This window comes from Zootoca vivipara, chromosome 15 (assembly GCF_963506605.1).
Source record: "Zootoca vivipara chromosome 15, rZooViv1.1, whole genome shotgun sequence".
Lineage (NCBI taxonomy): Eukaryota > Metazoa > Chordata > Lepidosauria > Squamata > Lacertidae > Zootoca > Zootoca vivipara.
The window spans coordinates 29,971,548-29,992,975 of record NC_083290.1 but is presented as its reverse complement, the minus strand read 5'-3'; the positions used below and the strand labels follow the sequence as shown (position 1 = coordinate 29,992,975).

The window sequence follows — 21,428 nt, the reverse complement described above, 5'->3', positions numbered from 1 at the left end:
GGTGAAAGCCCTAATTCTGCCAGCCAGGTTTTCATCTCTTTTGCACCGTTTCTACTTCCTGGGCAGAGCTGCCTGACAGGAAGAGTTCAGCAGAGCCAAGCTAGACCAGAAGCAGGTGCCAATTCCTCTGCGCCTAGCTTAGACAGTATTGGCACAAGGCAAATTGGTGGCAGGAGTTGAGGAGGGTAGTCTTTGCTGTCAAAGTCCTGTAGACAAGCCTACGCATCACATCTTCCATGGACTTAAAATACTCTCACCACCACACAAAAGTAAACCACCACCACCAGACCAAGAAAGAATATGAAAAGGCAAGCTTGAGTCCCAGTGAGCTTTTATTGAGCTAATTCTCTCTTGAAAAGTAAGTCAGGCTTTTATCATCAATCACTTCTGCCCTCTGACACAGATATGGTCAGCCTTCTATTACATACTTGTGTGCGCAGACACATATCAAACCAAAAACATGAGCTCTACTGGACATTTGCCAGTTACCAGTTCAAAAAAAGTTTTATCTTCCCTCCCGCCCCACCCCATCCCGTTTCCAAATTCTAGTCCCCACTGTTCACAGTGAACATGGCCTGGACCGAGGACTAATGAAATACAATGTTGCTTGAACTGAAAACAAAACATCCCTCCCCCTGACGTTTTCCAGTTTTGTTTCAATAAGGGGAATAGAGACTAATTTTTCTTCCAGATACCCCCTCCCCACAATTCCTGGTTAAGACACAGCAGAGCTGTTATCTTTGTATATTTCTGTATCCCCACCCCCACCCCCTGCAGAGAACTCTGGAATGCTGCCAAATGGGGAGATCCTGGCATAGCAGAGGTGCATCACAAGTGTCACAACAGATCTAGCGTGCTCTCACTTGGGATTGCCCTTTCCATATTCTGCCAGGGAATAAATGGTAGTTGTGCCCCACAAACCCACGGCATGCTTGAAACCAGCAGCATAGGTCAGCCTACTGCTGGCAACAATGGCACACCGCGGCAAAGACACTGCCATGCACCAGACGCTGCACAAGGCCTCCCTTCACTGGCAGGAGTCCATGAGTCCTGTGTAGGTAAACTCAGCCCCAAAATAAAATAAAAATAAAAAAATAAGAATGAGATGCCCAATGTTAGCACGTCTGCCCTTGTGTCCTGTTCACATGATCTCATCCAGCTCCACAACAGACACAAAAGCAGGTGAAGGAAAGATGCTCCCATCTCATTCTGGATATTTTTTTCAAAAAAAAAAAAGGCAAATAAGACCTACCCACCCCCACCCACCCCCACGGGCAATCTCTGGCGAGTGCCAGACATTCTAGAAAGAACACACTGAAGTATCCCAAGCCTGGCTTTGCCCCTGTCCAGCTCTGGGGGGGATTTATCATGTAGATTGGTTACTCCTTGCACAATCCAGGGGGATAAGCCAGCCTCAAGGTACATCAGTGTTTTATTCTCTTTGGACCCAGCCAGAACAACATAAAATACATTGCTCTAGGCTGCCACAATGAATATGAATGGAGCTACATTGGCAATTTAGGAACACGAGTCCATAATCTTCAAAGTTTCTATTCAGATTAAGAGGGGAAAATGGGAGGGAGACCAGGGTCTACCTAGTCAATATCTGGAGCATCTTTCCATTTACATGTCCCTCTATGCCCTAGAGAGGGCTTCTAACCAGCACCAGGTGGCTTTCTGACCCAACAAAAGCCACCCAAGATTGGCGCTCAAGAATCTAGGCAAATGCTGCTCCCCTGCTAGGAGGCCACATTTAAAGTAATACTTTCCATTTAGAAATGCTGTGCTTCAAGAGTGACTGGCACAGGGCATGGGGGCCACCTCAACTCATGGCACCATGTCAGGTGTGCATGCTCCTACGAGCTTCTAGAATCCTGCACACTTGTCACCTTTGCACTAAAATGACCCCCTTCCCTCCTCTGCTAGGAAGACAGAAGACTGGCTGCAGCAGAAGAGCAAGATTTTGCTTTTGGTCAGAATTTCCCACCCACAAAGCATCCCTCCCACCCCCTCCCACCCCACACAGAGTACTTGCCAGTCTGATGCAGCTGCAGTAAAGTCCCCAGCAGTGGAGCTATACTTTAGTGCAGCTTCTGCTACGTTACTGTGGAGTTACTAGACAAAACATTTTCACTTTGAAAGGTGTTGCCAGGAAGCACCTGGTTCTAAGCACAGACCTCTAAGCAGTAGGCTGGGTAAGGTTGTCATTTTCCATCATGGGAGAAATCAGGGTAACTTAGCTCCTCGGGGCAAGAAAGCAGGATGGTGTGGCAAGTGCAGCTTCTGACTATGTCTGAGCAAAGAGGGCCTGTGCTTGCCCTGGTGCCTCCTGGCAGCCTGTTGCTGGTCAGGCTGGAAGGGAATTCTTAAGAAGTTTACAGGTCGAGTATACTCACTCCTTTTGCCTGCAGATCAGGCCAAACATCAAGCATATTGGGAGGGGCACAATTTAAAGCAACACTACTTGGACCTAAAGCTTTTGCCTACTGTAATCAAGGCATGCGGGCCACCTGCAGCAGAGAAGGGATAGGAGAGCAAAGGCTTGGGCAGGGGCAATGAGGGGCTTGCCCTGGCCTGCTCCAGTCTCTAGGCAGACAGGCTTGAGACAATGTCAAAAAAGAAGTCGAAAGAGGCAACCCAATCCAAGAACTCTGGAACTGGCCAACAGTTTTTGCTCTTTTTAGTCCCAAATCCACACTTTGCATGTCCTTTTCTGTCTTGCAAGAAGGCAAAGGAGGACTGTGCCCCCTCCAGCACAGTTGCCACCTTCCTGGAGTTTCTTGTAGGCAGGAATCCAGGTATGCCTCCAAAAGGGCTCCCTAGACACACTTCTACCCCACCCCCAGATCTCTTCCAGGTCTGAAGTCATAGTGCTTGGCATGGAGTAGTGTTGCAGAAAACTGAGCCCCTCTCACCTTTAGCTGCTGTCAAGATCTATCTATAATCCCTTTAACCCCAGCAAACTTCATTAAAACAGGAAAAAAGGAAAAAAGAAAGTTATATATGAACCCATAACAGAAAAAACACATATTTACAGAGTTTATACAAGTATACACATCCATTTTTTTGTGGAACACGCTTCAGAAAGGAAAGAACACCACGGCTCTGAGACAAGTCTACCTAGCAAGTGCTGTGACCACCAACGGAGACTCACGGAAACCAGTCTGTAGTGTTCTACAAGAGCACAAGGAGGGCTTTTCGGATGGCTCCATATTGCAGGTGGGTGGCAAGTGGCTCTTTCCTCCTGGGGTGTCGATGTTGCACTCAAATCAACCCAGGTGGTCCGGGTTCTTTTGTTTAAATACACGTATTTACAGAGTGGGTGAACTGCATCTGCATCTCAACTCCTCCATTAAAAAAAAAAAGTTGAACAAAAAAAAGTATTACTGACAAGTGTCACCTCCCGGCCCAGCTTGTGTGCGAGAGGGGAAGGGAGTGGAGGTGGGGAGAGAGACTTTGACCTGAACCAAAATGACTCCTTGGGCTGTATCTGAAAGGTGATATTCTGAATGGTCTCATAGCATAAGGCACTTTGCACAAATAAGTAACAAGCTCTTTAGCTTAAAAGACAGATGAGGAGCCAGGGAGAAGTTGAAATGCACTCAGTCAGGCGGCTGTGGGTGAATCTGAAATCGCAGAGTCAAGCTTGAATTTGGGAGTCTTCTCTTTTCAGAGTTCTTCTTCTCCACCACAAAGAAAGAAATTAAAACCAGCAGTTAGTGCAACTAATGTTCAGTCAGCACACAGTGCAAACATGTGGGAAAAACAAAGGTATTTCCTTCCTATTTTCTGCTTCCATCCTCACAGCCAGATTTTTAAAAAACGGAAAAAAAAACTCAGCTCTTTAATCTTCATAGTTCCAAAAACAAATAGATGAAAAACCCACAAAGAGAAGGGCATCCCGAAAGAAACAATGTATCACATATCCGGATCAAAGGGCTTTAAGCTCGTGTGTTTAAGCAAAGCCTAGAAAGGAAGAAGAAATACTCACGTTAGTATCACACAAAATGCATTGAAAGTTGACACTTTTGCTGTAGGGTGTGTAGGCCAAAGCTGCAATCACAGCTCAAAGCCAGGTGTGTGCTTTGTTGCCTGCCTGTGAGGCAGCATAAATAGAAGGAAAGATGCTTCCTGGTTAGCTCCCCATGCATAATCTTTTTGCCTCCTGCATAATCTTTTTCTCTGTACTGTATACTTTTAAGAAGAATTATTTGTATTTTTAAAAACAATTAAAAAAATATTTCCCTGCTACTTCTTAATCAAGAAGCTTGAACATTTTAGTCCCTTCCAACTCTACAATTCTATGATTCTTTTGTACATTCTTCGAGCTACAGGAATGCCCTTTGATAGGAAGACATCCTTAAACTCCTGCAAGAACACATGTGAGAAATTGTTTATACACACACACACACCAACAAATTAGGCACCCAACAATTGTACACATCTCTGCAGCCACAGCAGGTGCTGTGATTCTCCAGCGGTTTGACTTCACCCCTGAAGGTGCACTCCATTGTCTCTCAAGACAGATGGATGTCAACAATATAGGTTATAGGAAGTTGCCTTATACTGAGGCAGACCAGTGGTCTTATACAACTCAGTACTGACTGGCAGCACTTCTCCAAAGTTTCAGTTCAGGCATCTTTACCTAGTCCTTCCCTGGGGACTGAACCTGGGACATTCACCATGCAAAGCAGATGCTCTACCATTGAGCTACAGCCCCTCTTATTTCTATCAGCTGCCCCTCAGTCTGTTCTCACAGCGACTAGCAGAGCCTGAGAAAGCAGAAGGAAAATTCTCTCTAACCACTGTTGGGGGGGGGGGAATAGTAAACTTGCCCCAGGCTCTTTGAAAGGTGTACATCCAGGAGTCAAGTAGGAAATTTGCTCACTCTGACACTCCACAAGTCCAAAAGCCACAAGAAAGCAGTGATCCTTATGACCAAGCTATAAACTCTTATCTGACATCATAAATATATGGAATTAACAACTAATAAGTGCAAAGTGCGGAGACAAGTAGCATTGCTCTGCATAGGCATGCATAGGACAGGTAAGTGAGCAGCTTCAGGAATGGCCTATTCAGCCACCTCTCCAGAAGTGATGAGACAGTCTAATTCAGCCCGCTTCTCCCTTCAGCCCCCAAGTCAAATACGTACGCAGCAGTTAAGGTTTTTCATCTTCTACAGGCTCACTGTGGTATTCTGCCACATACAGGCTCTTGTCAATGTTACTGGGGATGGGCTTGATTTCTGTACCCAGCTGTTCCTCAATACTCTTCAGGTTGAACCGATCATCATAGGTGATCAAGTTGATGGCTAGCCCAAGGTGGCCAAATCGACCTTTAAGGAGAGAAATCGGCTGACATAAGTTGAGAAAATCCTCAGGCTTGCAGCAGCTTGTGTCCCATGTCAATTAATGCATGGCTGGTTCAGCAGCAGTGCTGAAGTCTGTTCAACCCCAGCACGAAACTCAAAGGCCACCCGGTTCTCCTCCCCACACCCTGTATAGCTGCACTTTCAAGTTTCACATCCCCATTTATTCTGGTATTTTCAACATTCAACAAAAATAATAAAAGGGCATTTTACTATTCCCCTGTGGGGAGGGGTGAAGTACAAAGTTAAGAATCAGGCAAGACTAGCCCACTCACATTTTGATCTCTGTAATAAAGCTATTTGCATGTTGTTTTTCTTGTTCAATCCAAACAGATTACATATATATCATATGAAATATGTTGCTATCTACAATAGATAGATAACTTTCTATTTGTGGAACTAATTGCTGCATAGCAATTAAAACAAGAACAAAGATTAGGGTATTCCCCTGCAAAGCTTCCTCAAACCTGCAGTGGGCAACCAACAATTCTGATGGGGGCGGGGGGGAGCCTGCTTCAGAATATTCCCCCAGCTCTTCTTGAAAAGGTACCCATTCTCAGAGTGTAATGGGTTGGGGTAGGACCACAGGGAGTGTGGTTCACAGAATCATGCAGAACTTCGCCTGAGCAGGACTTCACTGGTGCACTGCATTGTGCTCCTAATCAAACTGGCAGTCAACAAAGCTGTGCAGAGAATGCATCTGTGTCAACCCACTACCACACCAGGTGAACTGCAACTTTGCCAGCTGAGTTTTCAAGGGTGGACCCCTGTAAAGTGCACCAGGAGGTTAGGAGACTGCATAGATGATGGGAGCTCAATAAGGCTTTGCTGTTTAATCTCTGGGATAGAAAGCCTGAGGCTTGCTGGATTTTGTGGGACTCCCAACTTCCATCAGCTCCACCCAGCATGGCCAATGGTCAAGGATGATGGAGGCTGCAGTCCAACATCATCTGGAGGGATCATGATAGCTACCCCTGGTTTAACTTCCTCTGAATAGTTTCAGAAACAACACTAGTTCCTATCATATCACTGGATAAGCGATAGCGATACCCCACACATTAGCTCCACCCCTGCCATTTTGTTTCACCCCATGCTGTCCACATATTGTAGAAAGGTTTGAAGGAAGGGAAGCCTCCTAAACCCACATGAGCTGGAACAGTAACAGCCTACATGTTCCCCAACACGTGGGTAGTATCAATGCAGGGATGACCCACATGGTCCCATCCCCCCTCTCTTTGCAATCTGAACTGCGCAAAAATAAGTGACTGAATAAGGCTAATATTGCTCACGGATTGTTTTTTCAAAGGAAAAGAGCTTGATGATATCAGCTCTGCTTAACAGAGGGGTGGCTGGTGCACCAAAAGAACCCTAATCTGACCAAGATCTCCAACATTAAGGAAAAAGTCAAAGTTTGCTGCTGCTTGCTCACTGAGCAGTATTTGGCAAGAAGTTACCAAATAAACTGTCATTCTTCACTGCACAGCTTTCTCACCTGATCTGCCAATACGGTGGAGATAAGTTTCTGCCAGCTTTGGAAAATCAAAGTTTATCACAACATTCACAGCTTGGATATCAATACCTCGGGTAAACAGATCTGAAAAATGAAGTTTTCAGTTTAGATAATTTGACTAAAGTGACAAGGAGAGCCCTCCTCAACCAAGAAGTGGTAAGATGGTCTGCCAACAGGCACTAGCAGGGCAGGAAACCAAGACACAACTAATTTTGCATTTAGTTTTTCCTTTAGCCTCAAGTGTGGAGTTTATGGATATGTTAAGAGCTACTGGATTCTTTAAAGGACTAACCATGAAGGACCCTTCACAGCCACAGAGATATTTATGATGAACAATACACACTGTTGTCCCATAGCTAACTTTTCCCAACCAAGAAAATTCAGAATCTGGACAAAGTGGTTCTTGGCTACTCAAACTGTTGTACCATTCAGTTGTGAATGCTCTTCAGGGATAGCTACTGAGCCAACAAGAAGCTGAGGGAGGACTGAGAGAGGTTATCCAAACTGCTTTCCCCCTTATTCATTCTTACGTCCATTCATAATAATGCCCATTTCCCTCTTGCATTCTCCTATTTGACTGAAGGTGCTTAATGAATTTCCAAAATGGAAGCACAGAGAAGACATTCTAAGTCTATTTTCAATTTGATATTGAAATAGTCACTAGGCTTGAGACAAGAGCCAGAGAGAAAACAAAAGGGGCACTCACCAGTGCAAACAAGATTGCGGCATAAGCCATTCCGGAAATCGTGGAACACACGATTGCGGTGCTCCTGGTAAGAAACAGGAAGAGATTATTCACCAAAACATCCCCCAATGTTGAGAGACTAAGCAGCTGGGAACCTTTCGTTTCTGGGACTCCAGAGAAACAGCAAGGAAACAACAGTCTGCACAATTCATGCCACAAAGCACAACTTACTGCAGGAAAAACTGCTGCACCGGCCCCTCCCTACCAGTTCTTATCTTTTAGTTTCACACTAGGTCACCCCAATGCTACCTTAATTTAGCCTTCTGTTTAACCCCCCATTGTGCCAGTACCAATCTGACTCTCATCGGTGCCATACTAGTACAGTAGTAGCAGAACTGAAGGTGGTTCCAGAGAGTATTTGAATGTGTCATGCAGCAAGAAGGGAACATCTGAACAGCATCTATCTCCTCATCTGCCCCCCCCCCGGCAACCCTTAGTAACAGGAACCAAGTTGCATTAAAATCCTACAGGTGCTTGTTAATTTTTAACTTCATACTGACCTGTCTCATCTTTGCATGGATATAGAAGCACGAATACCCCAGCTGGGAAATTTTCTTAGCTAGTAGTTCAACCCGTTGGGAAGAGTTGCAGAAGATGATTGATTGGTTGATTTGGAGCTAAATGCAAAAGTAAAGTGTTCAATGTCTGAAAATTCCAAGGCAATTAATCTTTTAAAAAAGACAAAACTAACAATCACAGCAAAGCACCTCATTTATAAACTGCACAAACATTTCCCACACATGTATCATCCTCCCCTGGCTAAGGCTGATGGGAGTTGGATGTTTAAAACATCTGGATAACATCAGGCTAGGAAAGGGGGTTCAAAGTAGTTCTAATGGTTCTGGTAAAAAGAGTTACCAGCTGCAAGATGAACAAGTGGTGCAGCTGCTTCAGTTCAGCATAGTTCCTGGGCATCTCACAACTTAAGCCCCAACTCAGGAAAGAAATGTAGCTTCAGAACAGTCCGGAACATGAAGCATACAGCTACTAGGTATATTAAATGACAATTTCTCGTTCACAGAGTTCTATTCTACTGGAGAAAATATGGAGGATGGGGAGCAGTAAGTACAGATATGCAAACACAGCTTTTCATTTGGACTACATTAGAGGCCACCATGTAAGCCCTCATTTCCTCTCCAAGAGTCATCAGACCTGTGCTTTCAAGATGAATGGCTTTTATTTAGTTTACTGTTTAGTTATATGACTTGGTCTATTTGATTCCATGTATGAAACATAGTTTGGGGCAGAATTGGAAGCCTGATGTCACTACTTACCCTGGAGAATAATGTGTTGAGACAATGAACTTTCTGGCGCTCAGTTACATAGGCATAGTACTGAGTAACTCCCTTCAGTGTCAGCTCTTCCATCAAGTTAATCTCATAAGGTTTCTGCAAGTGGGAATTCTGAAAGAGAAGCATTTTGACATTTGGGAAAAAATGCAGCCTGCAGGGAACCCTGACAGTTGTTCTTTTGGTCATTCAGAAAAGAGGGATTTATCAAATGTTGTAGCAAGTGCCAACAGTCCAAGAAAATAATCAACGCTGCACTTACCATAAACTTCTGTACACTTAAAGGGAAAGTGGCTGAGTATAGCAAGATCTGTCTATTTTTAGGTAGCGTGAGAATAATGTCCTCCATTATTTGAACAAAATCTTGGGACAGCAGCTTGTCTGCCTGCAAATACAAGTGGACCAATTTAACACTGGAGTCTTCATGCAACATATAAAAGTTTGCTCAAAGTTCAGAGATCCTTACTGTCTTTACAACTAGTTCCAAATAAGAGTTCCACCTTCACTTTAACATGCCTGCCTAAATAACAATTTAATAATAATAATTTATTATTTCTACGCTGCCCATCTGGCTGGGTTTCCTCAGCCACTAAAGACATTGTTTCCCAGCTCTTAACCAGAATCAACTTGACCTTATTTTTCCATGCAGCCCCTACCCCTTTTAAGCAGAAAAATCATCCTTTGCAAGGGTACCAGGATACAGGCCTGATTTCAAAATGCATTTCAAGGGACAGGAGTTGCCACGTGCTGCTACTTTAACTTGCAAAGAACAGGTTCCAAAGTCTGACAATGCTAATATTACCTCATCTAGAACAATCATCTGGACATGGTCCACCTTTGCTACTCCTTTCTTGATGAGATCCAGAATCCTCCCTGGCGTAGCTATCACCACATGCACTGCAAAAACACAGAAGCACACAGAGATGAGCTGCAAGTTGAATGATGGAATTCTGAAACTAAGCAGTCAGATGCCACCCAGGGTGTCCAGGGCTCTACACTTCAGCATCACAAGATATCCTACCTGTATCATCAAGCCTCATTATGTCATCACGCAAGTTGGTTCCTCCTGTGGTTGCCATCACTTTGGCCCCTCCCATATGTTTGCTGACCTGGATGCAGATCTGACTGACCTGCAGGGCAAGTTCTCGTGTGGGAACAATCACCATTGCTGCAAGAAAGAAGAATATTCAGGGCAGTCCAATGATTTTTGCATTCATATATTGTACCCTTTAAGAGCTCAACACAATACTTTCAAAAATCCCATTGTTCTTCCCAGCCTATACAGACATACAATAAAAGTGTTAATTGTAAATCGAGGCAACAGAAAGAGAATTTTTCTTAAAACACATAAAAACCTATACTACAAAGATCAATGAAACAGATTGGCAGCAAGCTCAGGACATAAAAGTTATTAACAAAATGAACAATTAATTGACTGAATTCACTAATGTGGTAGTCTTAAGTCACTAGCTTAGAGAGCTTCAATAAAGGAATTTTCACCTAGTCCAGAAACAATTATTTCTAAGCAACAAATATTGGGAGCTGCCTATCACCCTCTTGCCTGGTATGCAAATGAGCTTCCCCGAGGCATCCAGTTGGACCAAAAATATTCAACTAAAGACAGACTGATTCAGAAAATAAGTTACAGTATGTTCTTAGTTGGTGGGAGCATACTGTAACAAGAAACACTTAATTGCATCCCATTGTAATTTTCATCAACTAAATCTACTCTCAAGCATTTTATCTCTACAATGCAGAGAAAATCTCAGCAACAACTCTGGGGTGGGCAAGTTTGCAGTTCAATTCTTCAAATTTTACTTCCTGTAAAAGTGTTCTATAAATCAAAGGAACAGCTTTCTTAACAGGTGCTGCTAAAGGTTATAGGGGTGTTGTTGAACAAGCAGGGATAAAGCAGCATTCTCAGCCTTGAGAAAGTCTGTCTAATGCTTTGTTTTCCTGACATCTGTGAAGGGGGAAGTTAAAGATAGAAAGGGATTCAACACAGCCATGGGTGAAATGTAAAGATCTAGACAAAGTTCTCATGGGGCGTACTTATTTTCCATCTTCAACTCACCTTGTATGTTATCCTTCTTTAAGTCAAGCCGTTCAAGTAAGGGAATGAGGTAGGCGCCGCTCTTTCCGGTTCCGTTCTTAGCTCTAGCCAAGATATCCCTCCCAGACAAAGCAATGGGAATGCTCTCCTCCTTAAAAGAAGTAACAAGGATCAGCACAAGAAAATACAATGCTTACCTCTACTGGGAGCAAAGGGCGGGGGGAGAGGCACTGGAGCTAATGTAGCATTAGTTAAGACCCTAGGGCAAACAAGCACATATCTTCCATTCATGACCACGCCACCCAAGCAAGAAGTCTACCATCATGAACTGGACCTCTCACAAGCAGAGTGATAGAAGCTACAGAGGGGCTCTCAACCTGTCAATATGGTGACTCAGAGGTAACTAACTAGCTAGGGTTTTTTTTTTTCAAAAATGGGCAGAGATAGCTGCTTCCAGATTCTTCAGATGATATAGTTTTCAGGATGACCCAAAGTCAAAGCACAGGAGCCTTGTCCTCCAGTAAGAGTGTCACAGAAAAAGCAACGAGTCAAGATTTCTCCCTGTTGCCCTCCATACAGCCAAGGACTGAATGCACAAACAATTTAATACATACACCAATGACCTATTGAGAAAATAATGGCTTTCCTCCTAGTTGGTCAGCTATGAGAAGTCTGTAATTGCTGAAAAAGAATGACTCAAGCAGGAAAAGTTCTATATTAACTGTATTGAACAATAACGTTCCTGAACTCTGGACATACATGGATGAGGGAGGAACCTCAGTTATCCACACAGCAGCTAGATAAAGTTTGATCTATTAGATATTTCCAGAGTGCCAGTGAAAGCAACATGGCAAAATAAAGCATCTTGCTCAACAGGAATCTAAAGCACCATATCATGCACCATCCAGCTCAAATACGGTAGTCCTCTACCAGCTGAATTTTCATTCACCAGGCAAGCACCTTACACCTGCTCCTGTCACACAAACCAACCTGAATCGGAGATGGTTTTTCCCAGCCCATTTCAAAAATTCCCATCAGCAACTCCCGTTTCAGGCAGTAATCTTCAAATTCATTTCCTTTTGTGGATGTCACATCCTGATCAAGCAAAGTAGAACAGTCAGCTTATGCCCTCTCACACATTCAATTTCAGTACCAGATAAAAGCAGGCAGCAGAGTGATACTTCAGTGGAACAGCACCTCCTTTGCATGAATGGTACCTCGACTTACGAACGACTCGACAACCGAATTTTTTGACTTACAAATGGGGGTAATGGCCGCACGCTTACGAATGTCTCGACATCCCAAAGAAAACTGTGGCGGTTTTAGATAAGGATTTTTCGACTTACAAATTTTTAGATAGGGTTGCTTTGACTTACGAATTTTTCCATTTCCAATGCATTCCTATGGGAAATCACATTTCCAATGGCGTTTTTCGACTTACAAATTTTTCTACTTACGAAGGTGCCTTCGGAACGGATTAAATTCGTAAGTCGAGGCACCACTGTAGAAGCTCCCAAGTTCAATCCCTGGCATTCCATAGTTAGGGCCGGGGTGACCCCTTCCTGGAAGCTTAAGAGCTGCTTCCAGCTAGTGTAGAAACTTCAGAAAGACGGACAGTCTGCCTCAGTATAAGGCAGCTTCCTTGGCTTCTTGTTCATTTGCTCATCATGAAGAATATGTACTAAAAGATGCTCTTGCTTGCATGCACAAGCCCTTCGGTCCATTCTACACAGCCAATGTGATTAGTACAGCACGTCAAAGTGCAAGTAGATAAATAGGTACCGCTCTGGTGGGAAGGTAAACTGTGTTTCCATGTGCTGCTCTGGTTCGCCAGAAGCGGATTTGTCATGCTGGCCACATGACCCGGATTCTGCGGACAAAACGCCGGCTCCCTTGGCCAGTAAAGCGAGATGAGCGCCGCAACCCCAGAGTGGTCTGCGACTGGACTTAACGGCCGGGGTCCCTTTACCTTTTTTAGTCCAAACATCTACACACCTCCCTCAATTATTTTTAAAGCCCAATATTTGCATGCTTTCTAGGTTTAGGAACTCCTTACCGAAGTTTTAATTCTCAGATCTTTTGGAGGGAGTTTTAAAGTCTTCTTCCAGTCATCGCCAGGTCTGAAGTGATAAAATAAGACTTGTCAGCCGCTGATAGGATGCACCATTCCACTCTGTACTGAGAGTACCACAGAGCCAGAAATGCAAACCAGAGAACATGACAAAAGAAAAACTAAAGCTTCCTCAAATGTACCCCAAGGCTTAAATTCATCTAATAGCCATCTTCTCTCATAGGACTGTGAAGTGAACAAGAGCTCTCCAACAGAAAATACTCGGCACTCGCCAAACTACAATTTCCAGGACACTTTGGGGAAGGCCTAACAATTAAAATCGTGTAAAACCAATACTGTGCAGCTATGTCAGAAGATGTCCATATACTGTACTTATATTATGCATGTGGCAGATGCAAAATCCATGCCTTAAAAACTTGTCAGAATGAGTTAACTGAAAGCAATAGTGGCAAATTTAATCTAGCTACTAAGTAAGCAAGACGAGATTCCCTAGACTGACAGTGCACCACCTTAGTCTGTGTTTTGGGACACACAGTTCTTCTGACAGATTACCCAAAGCCCTCATTATGCAGTCAAGTACCCAATAAATGTTAAGCAAGCACCTGAAATTGTAAATATGATATTTAATCTTCACATACCACAACATACTCACCTAATGTAGAATGCAGCAGCCAGATAACCAGGCTACATGTCTAACTCAACCACATTAGCTGCCTATGTTTCCAGGCCAATTCAAGGTTCTGATTTTAACCCATAAAGCCTTGTGTGGCACAGGGCCCTTATTTTTGTAGAAGGTGCCTACTGACATGAATCTATTTGGTCAGCTCCAATAAATGTTCAATGAAGGCTTCTTCAGTGAAGGCTCTGTACCTCGGTAATATTCTCCCAAAGCTCACCTGGCACAGAAATTGCTTTATCTATATGGTGCCAGGTAAAAACCTACGCCATGTGCATTTGACAGCACATTAATAAATATCTCTTCTTTAATGTGTTATCTGCCACTGTTGGATTTTGTTATTTTTATGGACAATTGTTTTTACTATGGTTTTAAATTTTATAAGACATGTATTTTGTCATGGGTCTTTCCACAAAAGTTGTCTAAAGAGATTTAATAAACATTATACCAGTAATCAATTCATAATATAGTCAGTTCTTCTTTAGGGGAAAGATGCCTTTCATCTAAACTAAAAAATCTATAATAAGACCACCTTTAAAAAAATTCCTGGATTACCATAAACTAGGCCAATATGCTACTCTCAATCCAATAGCCAAAGTGGTTGAGTGAACTATAGATAGTCTATGCAGGAGTACTGGGAGCTGTCTATCTAGGTCCATATCAAACTGGCTTCTGGCTGTGGTTTCAGGCAGACTGCCTTAAGCACCATAGCTGATGACATGGGGAGTATAACTCCAATAATGCTCTTCAACCTCTCAGCAATTTTTGTAACTAATGATTGTGGCATCTTTCTGGAAGTGCTACACGTTTTGTGAATAAGGAGACCCAGTGCTTTAAAAAAAAAGTTTAGGGGTACTCTCATTTTGACTCAAGAAAATCACTATTTTATAGTTCAAATCGGGAAAAATAAATACAGTAAATGGACAAAAGTACAAAGATTCACAAAATATTTAGGGGTATGCGTACTCCTGCGTGTCTGTGTCCCCCCCCCAAAAAAAAGCACTGGGGAGACCACATTGCAGTCTTCCATTACTGCCATATTTGGCAATTACAGGTGATGATAATGGAGGGCTTTTCTTTCCTGTAGAAGCTCTCTTATGGGGTCTTGCATGTATCTCTTTTGTCCCACCATATTAGTACAAGACAGGAAACCACTGGGAGAGATTACCCAGGTTCTATTCCTTACCTATCTGAACCAGGTAAGATAATTCTTAAATGACTGCCTGAAGTTAGTAATAGTCAAGATGAGGGTCAATATCAAACTTTGTCCAGAGAAGACAGATGCTCATAGTAAGTGATCTTAGAACTGGAGAAGAGATGGAACTGTTTGCTCTGAGTGGGGTCACACTTCTTCTGAAATAAGTTAATTGCTGGAGTTCCCTCCTGGACTCTTAGGTGTAAGTTACAGACAGCAGTACATTTCAACAGTTTCAACCAATAAGGCAAGGGGGCAAGTAGCCTTGCCACTGTTATGCAAGTCTGGAAGCCTCACTCTTCCAATATGCAGCTATGTATAGCTGACGTTGAAGATGATGCAGAAACTTCAGTCCATCACAAATACAGCCACCAGTATAATCACCAATGTCAGCTACTGGGAATGCACAACACCAATTCCGAGTAAGTCCTCTGGTAGCCAGTGAGCTTGTTTCCAGGTGAATATCAGTATTATGATTCTTACCTCTAAGGCACAAGTCCAATATTCCTGAGATTATGGGATTCACTGTTCTCTGGTGTAGCTGGCCTCAATTATTAATACAGCTCTCTCAATAGTGTTCCTGTGCTTGCAGACATTTGCTATTGGATCAAGGAGCCTGGACTACTCAGAGAAGCAGTCAAAGCTTCTCTGATTAGGAAAGCTTTTCTGCAGTTAGATATACTGAATTATTGTGTAAACCATATGTTATTAATATGTTTAACATGCTTAGTTATTATTATAAGCTCCTCAGGGCTCTCTAAAGCACCATGTGCATTGATGGATACAAATTAAGCAATGAAGTACAAGAATCCCAATTAAGTATTTGCTGATATTGTTGAAGCTCCAGAGAATCAGAGAGGTGAAGGGTGATTTGTAGGACACATAACCCACCTCCCTGTTCGATGCTAGAACCATCAAGAGGGCTCTCCTCATTTTCAACCAAAATCTATCCACCTGTAACTTAAGCTCCTTAGACCTAATCCTGTCCTCTGGGGCATCAGAGAACAAGTGTTTCCCCCCACCTATTTAACAGCCTTTCAGGTATGGGAAGATTGCTGTCATGTTACCACTTAGGCTTTCCTCCAGGGCATCCACACTCCCCAGAACCTGACACAGTACACTAGTAAAGGTCTGATTAATGCAGCTATGGAGTCCAAAGTGCTCAGAGCCTAGCACAGGCATCCCCAAACTTCGGCCCTCCAGATGTTTTGGACTACAATTCCCATCTTCCCCGACCACTGGACATTTTAGCTAGGGATCATGGGAGTTGTAGGCCAAAACATCTGGAGGGCCGCAGTTTGGGGATGCCTGGCCTAGCACAACCAAGGTGGATTTTGTCAGTCTCATTAACAATGGAAACACTGGCTATTCTGTACAAACACATGAGGGCATTTCATAATCAACAATTAGAATGCATGAAAAATAACAGAACAGAAAGGATTGCAGTTAAGGCTTGGTATCAAGCACTGCTCCAGTTGGCAAAACAGGCTCACAGGAAGAACTCTGGAGGTCATCCTTTAAGCACCAACATGGCTGCTGAGTAGTTTGGCAAGTACTCACTTGATAGTGGAGGCCATGCTCTGTGCTTGCTGCTGAGTGCCGTTATTGATTGTGTTGGGATGTTTCAGCTGGTTCATCTGTTGCTGAGCCTGTGTTCCCCCGCCTCCTGGGCCACCAGTGGGTTTAACGGGGCCCCTCAGCTGTCCATTTTGACTGGAGAGACCCATTATAACAGGGTTCTCTGTTCTGGCTGTACTCATGTTTTGCTTTATAAAGATGTCTTTTTCAACTTCAAAACTTTGTGAGTACAGAAACTGTAATAGTTTATTAGACTCTCCAAGATGAAGAGATAAATAAGGTCCTGCTCAATATATGAGTCTTTTATTGCAACGCAGGCAAGCACCTGTAAAGTCACTCAAGAGTAAAGCAGTCACTTGCACTGTGGAACAACTCTCTTAAAAAAAAAGTCTTCTGGCAAACTTGAGTTCTATCCAAAAACCACTCACTTCAATCTGAAAAAGATAAGATAATAATGTTAGCATTTCTAATTATTTGCTGCAAGCTATACCAGTTAGGATGTCCTCAATAATGCAGACAGATTAGGATAACTATTTTACTAATAGACTACTGATAAGGAAAAACCCCCCAATGAACAGTCTTGTCGTGCCTTAAAGACTTAACAAATTTCTTATGGCAGAAGCCTTGATGGACTAGGGCCCCCTTCAAACACACTGAGTGTGCTCCCAGGTTGGCGGATGTATATACACAAGGGAAAAGAGAGAAATAGAAACATTGAGATCAGATAGAAATAAAATACAAAAAATAAAGCCAGAAAATTACATCGAAGCAAAATGGTAAGTTATCATTGTGATCACCCTGCTTATTTTATGTAATTTTATGAATTTTTAAACTTTAATGCAATTTTCACTTACTAGGCTTTCTGCATTCCTTTCTACCTGACCTCATTGTTTACATTTCTCTCCCTACACCCAGATGTACAGTATATAAATTTGCCCACTGAGAAGTAACTAACTTTATCTGATGAAGTGGACTCTAATCCACCACGTAATATAACATTACAGTGATAAGTTGGCAAAGGGACTTCCACTTGGGCAAATGCAAACATTGAAGGACCCTCTGGGGCCAGTGGGGCCTGTAGGGGGTGGGTAGAAAAGAGAATCCTTTGTGTCCTGATGGATCTGACCTAGTGTCATGAGGGTTCCGTAAAACTCATTTTTGCTGCAACAGACTAACAAAGGCACACGTTTGAAAATGAGAAAATTTGATACACATCCAAAAAGGCTCCCACTAGTTCCCCAGCAACTCTGCATTGCAAAAGATGCCAGTACAGATGGTGTATTGTCTTTGTTAATAAACTAGCCATAAGCTCTCTAAACTTTGTTTCCAAAACTACAAAAATTTTGCTTAATATCCTGAATGTACTGCCTTCTTTTTTTCAGTATTGTTTTTATTACACTACCTCCTATCTGCTAAAAATATTGCTGCAAATGAAGTCTGCACACTGGTGTGCTGCCTTAAAAAAACTTCTAAAGGGGAACTTGTTTTGGAAATGAAATGGAGGTACGCAGTATGGGAACAGTGAAAAGTCCTCTCTCCAATTTTTATGAAAGGGTGACTTTGAAAAGCCCTTTCCTGTGCACATATAAAATTAGTGGCCCCAAATCATGCTTGCAAATCATGTTAAGGAAAGGGAGCCCTAACTATGGCACTTCACAGACACAAGCAAGCACTCGAAGCAGGAAGTTTGGCTTCTAAATTGCAGAGCACCTCTTCAGCTAAAGCCACCTGACTAGAAATAAGGAGTGAAGTTTGCCAGATGCATCTTACAGGCTTACAAAGATTCCAAAGCAAAGCCTCTTTATGGATGGCACATGATGAAGTCTTGGTACTGAAGTTACATGTAAAGAGAAGAGCATGTACCCTCAAAACTCAATTGTTCCTCTGAGAATATGTTACAAAAGTATAGCCACTCAGGAAAGGCTGCAGACCACCAGAAAACTAAACAGAAGCTGCTGGGAGGCCTCTGAAATGTTTGTGTTACTGATATTGCAGTGTAGCTATGGTAGCTCTCTTACTACTCTGCTGAAAAGTGACTAAGATAAAAACCACTCTAGGCCTCCCTGAGCAATCCCCAAAGTGCTTGCAAGCTCTCAAGAGTGTAGCTGATACAAGCTTGATTATAGCAAGAGTGTACTCAATAAAAAGTCTGCATTCCTCCTTTTGCAAGTGTTGTGATTTGAGGAGCTAATTTACTATTTCTTCCCAAAGGGCAAGTCCAAAAATTCCCAGCCCAAAATGTCACTGTGTGCGTGTGTATGTAGTACACTTCCACAACCGCAACACGCCCAAGGCAGAGAATCACAAAAGACCCACAAGGCACCCCCCTAACCCCTGCTGGAACTACAGCACTGGTCAGAAGACACCCCCCCCACCTCCGTCTATGTCTTAAGACTGGCTGACCAGCTGCCACAAGTGAAAATAAGGGGCCTGCTACCCTAAAAAAACAACAGTAAATTTTGGTGTTAGAAGTGGCAGCTTTAAAAACATTTTTCTCCACAGCCAGGCCAGGTAGTGGCTGTGGAGTGAAGCTGCATATTATGGATTGCATCCATTACTATTCATATTCAGAAAGGGCCCAGTGAAATGAATAGGCATGGCTAGATTAGATCCGTCAACTTCAGTGGGTCTACTCCGTGTAGAAGCTAGTTGGCTACAACACTAATATCATTTCCCTCTTTTGGATTTTTTTGGGGGGGCGGGGCTGCAACATTTTTATTACGAAGGAGGTTTCCAAGCCCTTCAGCTTCCCTCCGAGGAAGGAACAAGTGAGTTCCAGGGCGTCTCTTTCTCTCTCCCACCCTTTACCCATTTTGGTTATGTGTCGGCAAAGCGGAGGGGGAGGGGTTGAGAAAGGGAAGGGGGGAAAAACCAGCTCCCCACCTTCCGTTCCTGGCTGGACAAGTGAGCAGCCACCAAGATCTAGGCCAGAATCCCGCGGGGCCACAGCCTCCACCCGGCGCACTCAAAGAACCCTTTACCCGCAGAGCGCCGCTTTTAAGGGAAACTGCTGCGACTGCCGGGACCTCCGCGCGCTTTCATGGACCGAGAAGCAGAGGGAAGAAAGGAAGGGGAAGGGGGCGCGGCCTGAAGGCCGACAAAGCCGCCGCCGCCGCCCGTCCCTCAGCAGGGGCCGCTTCGTCGGGCCTCACCGGGCACCCACCGACGGCCCCACAAGTCAAGGCCCGTCGGTCGGCCGTCCCGCTTTCTCCCCTCTCCCTGCTTCCTTGTAGCTGAGGGGCGTGTGAGGAGGAAGAGGAGAAAAAGGGAGGCCCCGATCCCAGGCCCAGCTACGCACGCGCGCGTCCCATCTTCTGCCGCCCCCGCGCCTCACAGAGGGGAAGCGCCTCACCGGCCCTGCTGCCTGCTCGCTCGCTCTCTCCTTCCTCCTTCCTTCCTTCCTTTATTTCTTCCCTTCTTTCGCGCCTGCCTTGCTGCGCTCGGTCGCCCGCTCCGGGTGTCGGCCTATCTCCTAGCCCGTCACTCGGTGGGTCTGCTCCGGACTATGGCGGCGGCGGAGGCGACGCGACAACAAGATGGCGGCTTCCTCCTTCCTTCCTCTCTCAGGACAGGCCCCGCCCACGCCGGAAGCACCACCCCCTCGGCGTTCGAACGCTTGGGTGCGCATGCTCCGAGCGCCGCTCCGTTGTCTGCGGAGGGAAGAGGCTCCTGAGGAGTTTTCGGCCGTGCTCGAACGGCGACGCCCGCCCCCTCCCCCCCCCGGCGCTCCTCGGCCCGAGCTGCGTGGCTCGTGCTCGACGCGAGTGCTCAGGGGCACACTCTGCTCCTGTACATGGAGGCTCTACTACGCCCTTATGGCAGATGGACGCTGCTCCTCCCCCTCCTCGTCAAATGTGCCTACAGTACTGTAGTTTCAAAATCACTTTAGGCTGTCTATAAGAAAATACCTCTAATTCCCTTCTGGGGTATCTAGATTCTGTCTAGAGTCCTTCAGGAGATCTCTGTCAGTTGGAGAGAAAGCAGAGGCCCGCCAGAGTATATTGAGAGCAAAGCCTGATCTTTCTTAAAGGAAATAAACTTGCAACAGGGTCCCCACTCACCACACGCAGGAGGGAGGAGAACCCTGAACAATGCTGCGCAAACCCCTATAAAGACACTTGAAATTGCCCACCCTGTAGCCTAGGGGTCAGCAAACTTGTTCAGCAGGGAGCCGGTCCACTGTCCCCCAGACCTTGTGGGGGGCCGGACTATATTTTGAAAAAAATATATGAATGAATTCTTATGCCCCACAAATAACCCAGAGATGCATTTTAAATAAAAGCACACATTCTACTCATGTAAAAACACCAGGCAGGCCCCACAAATAACCCAGAGATGCATTTTGAATAAAAGAACACATTCTACTCATGTAAAAACATGCTGATTCCCAGACTGTCCACAGGCCGGATTTAGAAGACGATTGGGCCGCATCCGGCCCCCCGGCCTTAGTTTGAGGACCCCTGCTGTAGCCTAAGATACCCCCACAAAACATACATACATCACAGAAGGAGGAGGTCTCCAGCAAAAAATTGAAAGCTTCGCTTCTCTCCTGTCTGCCAGTATACCTGATAATGCCTTATTTGATTGCATTTTCTGGGTAGCCTGGCCATTCCTTTGAGATGGTAAATACTTCAGTGCCTGAATCTCTTAAACATATTGATAGTTTGCTCAGATACTTGCCAGACTGTATTTGCAGGGAGGTGTAAGCCCCTACAGTCCAAAAGCGATTGAAAAGCTTTTCCTTCCTCCTTGCACAAAGAAATATTTGAGGTCAATTTGGGAGAGTCAAAAATGACTTCAGGATTGCTCTCCTGTACTACTTCAGACACATTTATATACTTGTGTATGTGTTTGAACACATCTATATTTGAGACCGTAGAATTCTTATAATGGTGGCAACAGTTTCACAAGGATACATCATGTGTGCTGTGAAGAAGCGCACT

The 21,428-nt window shown here is 44.3% G+C and overlaps 1 protein-coding gene across 1 annotated transcript; it reads right to left on the bottom strand.

Moving 5' to 3' along the window:
• Positions 1–314: 314 nt before the first annotated feature.
• On the bottom strand, positions 315–20,055 carry DDX6 (DEAD-box helicase 6). The gene is made up of 14 exons (XM_035140220.2): positions 19,838–20,055; positions 16,468–16,919; positions 13,022–13,085; positions 11,956–12,060; positions 10,987–11,116; positions 9,934–10,080; positions 9,715–9,809; positions 9,175–9,297; positions 8,898–9,026; positions 8,124–8,240; positions 7,585–7,648; positions 6,861–6,962; positions 5,153–5,335; positions 315–3,966 (listed from the first exon to the last, which is right to left on the bottom strand). Exons 2-13 carry the CDS (start codon positions 16,665–16,667, stop codon positions 5,160–5,162), a joined length of 1,452 nt encoding a protein of 483 aa, XP_034996111.1. The 5' UTR covers positions 16,668–16,919; positions 19,838–20,055; the 3' UTR covers positions 315–3,966; positions 5,153–5,159.
• Between the last annotated feature and the right edge of the window lie 1,373 nt (positions 20,056–21,428).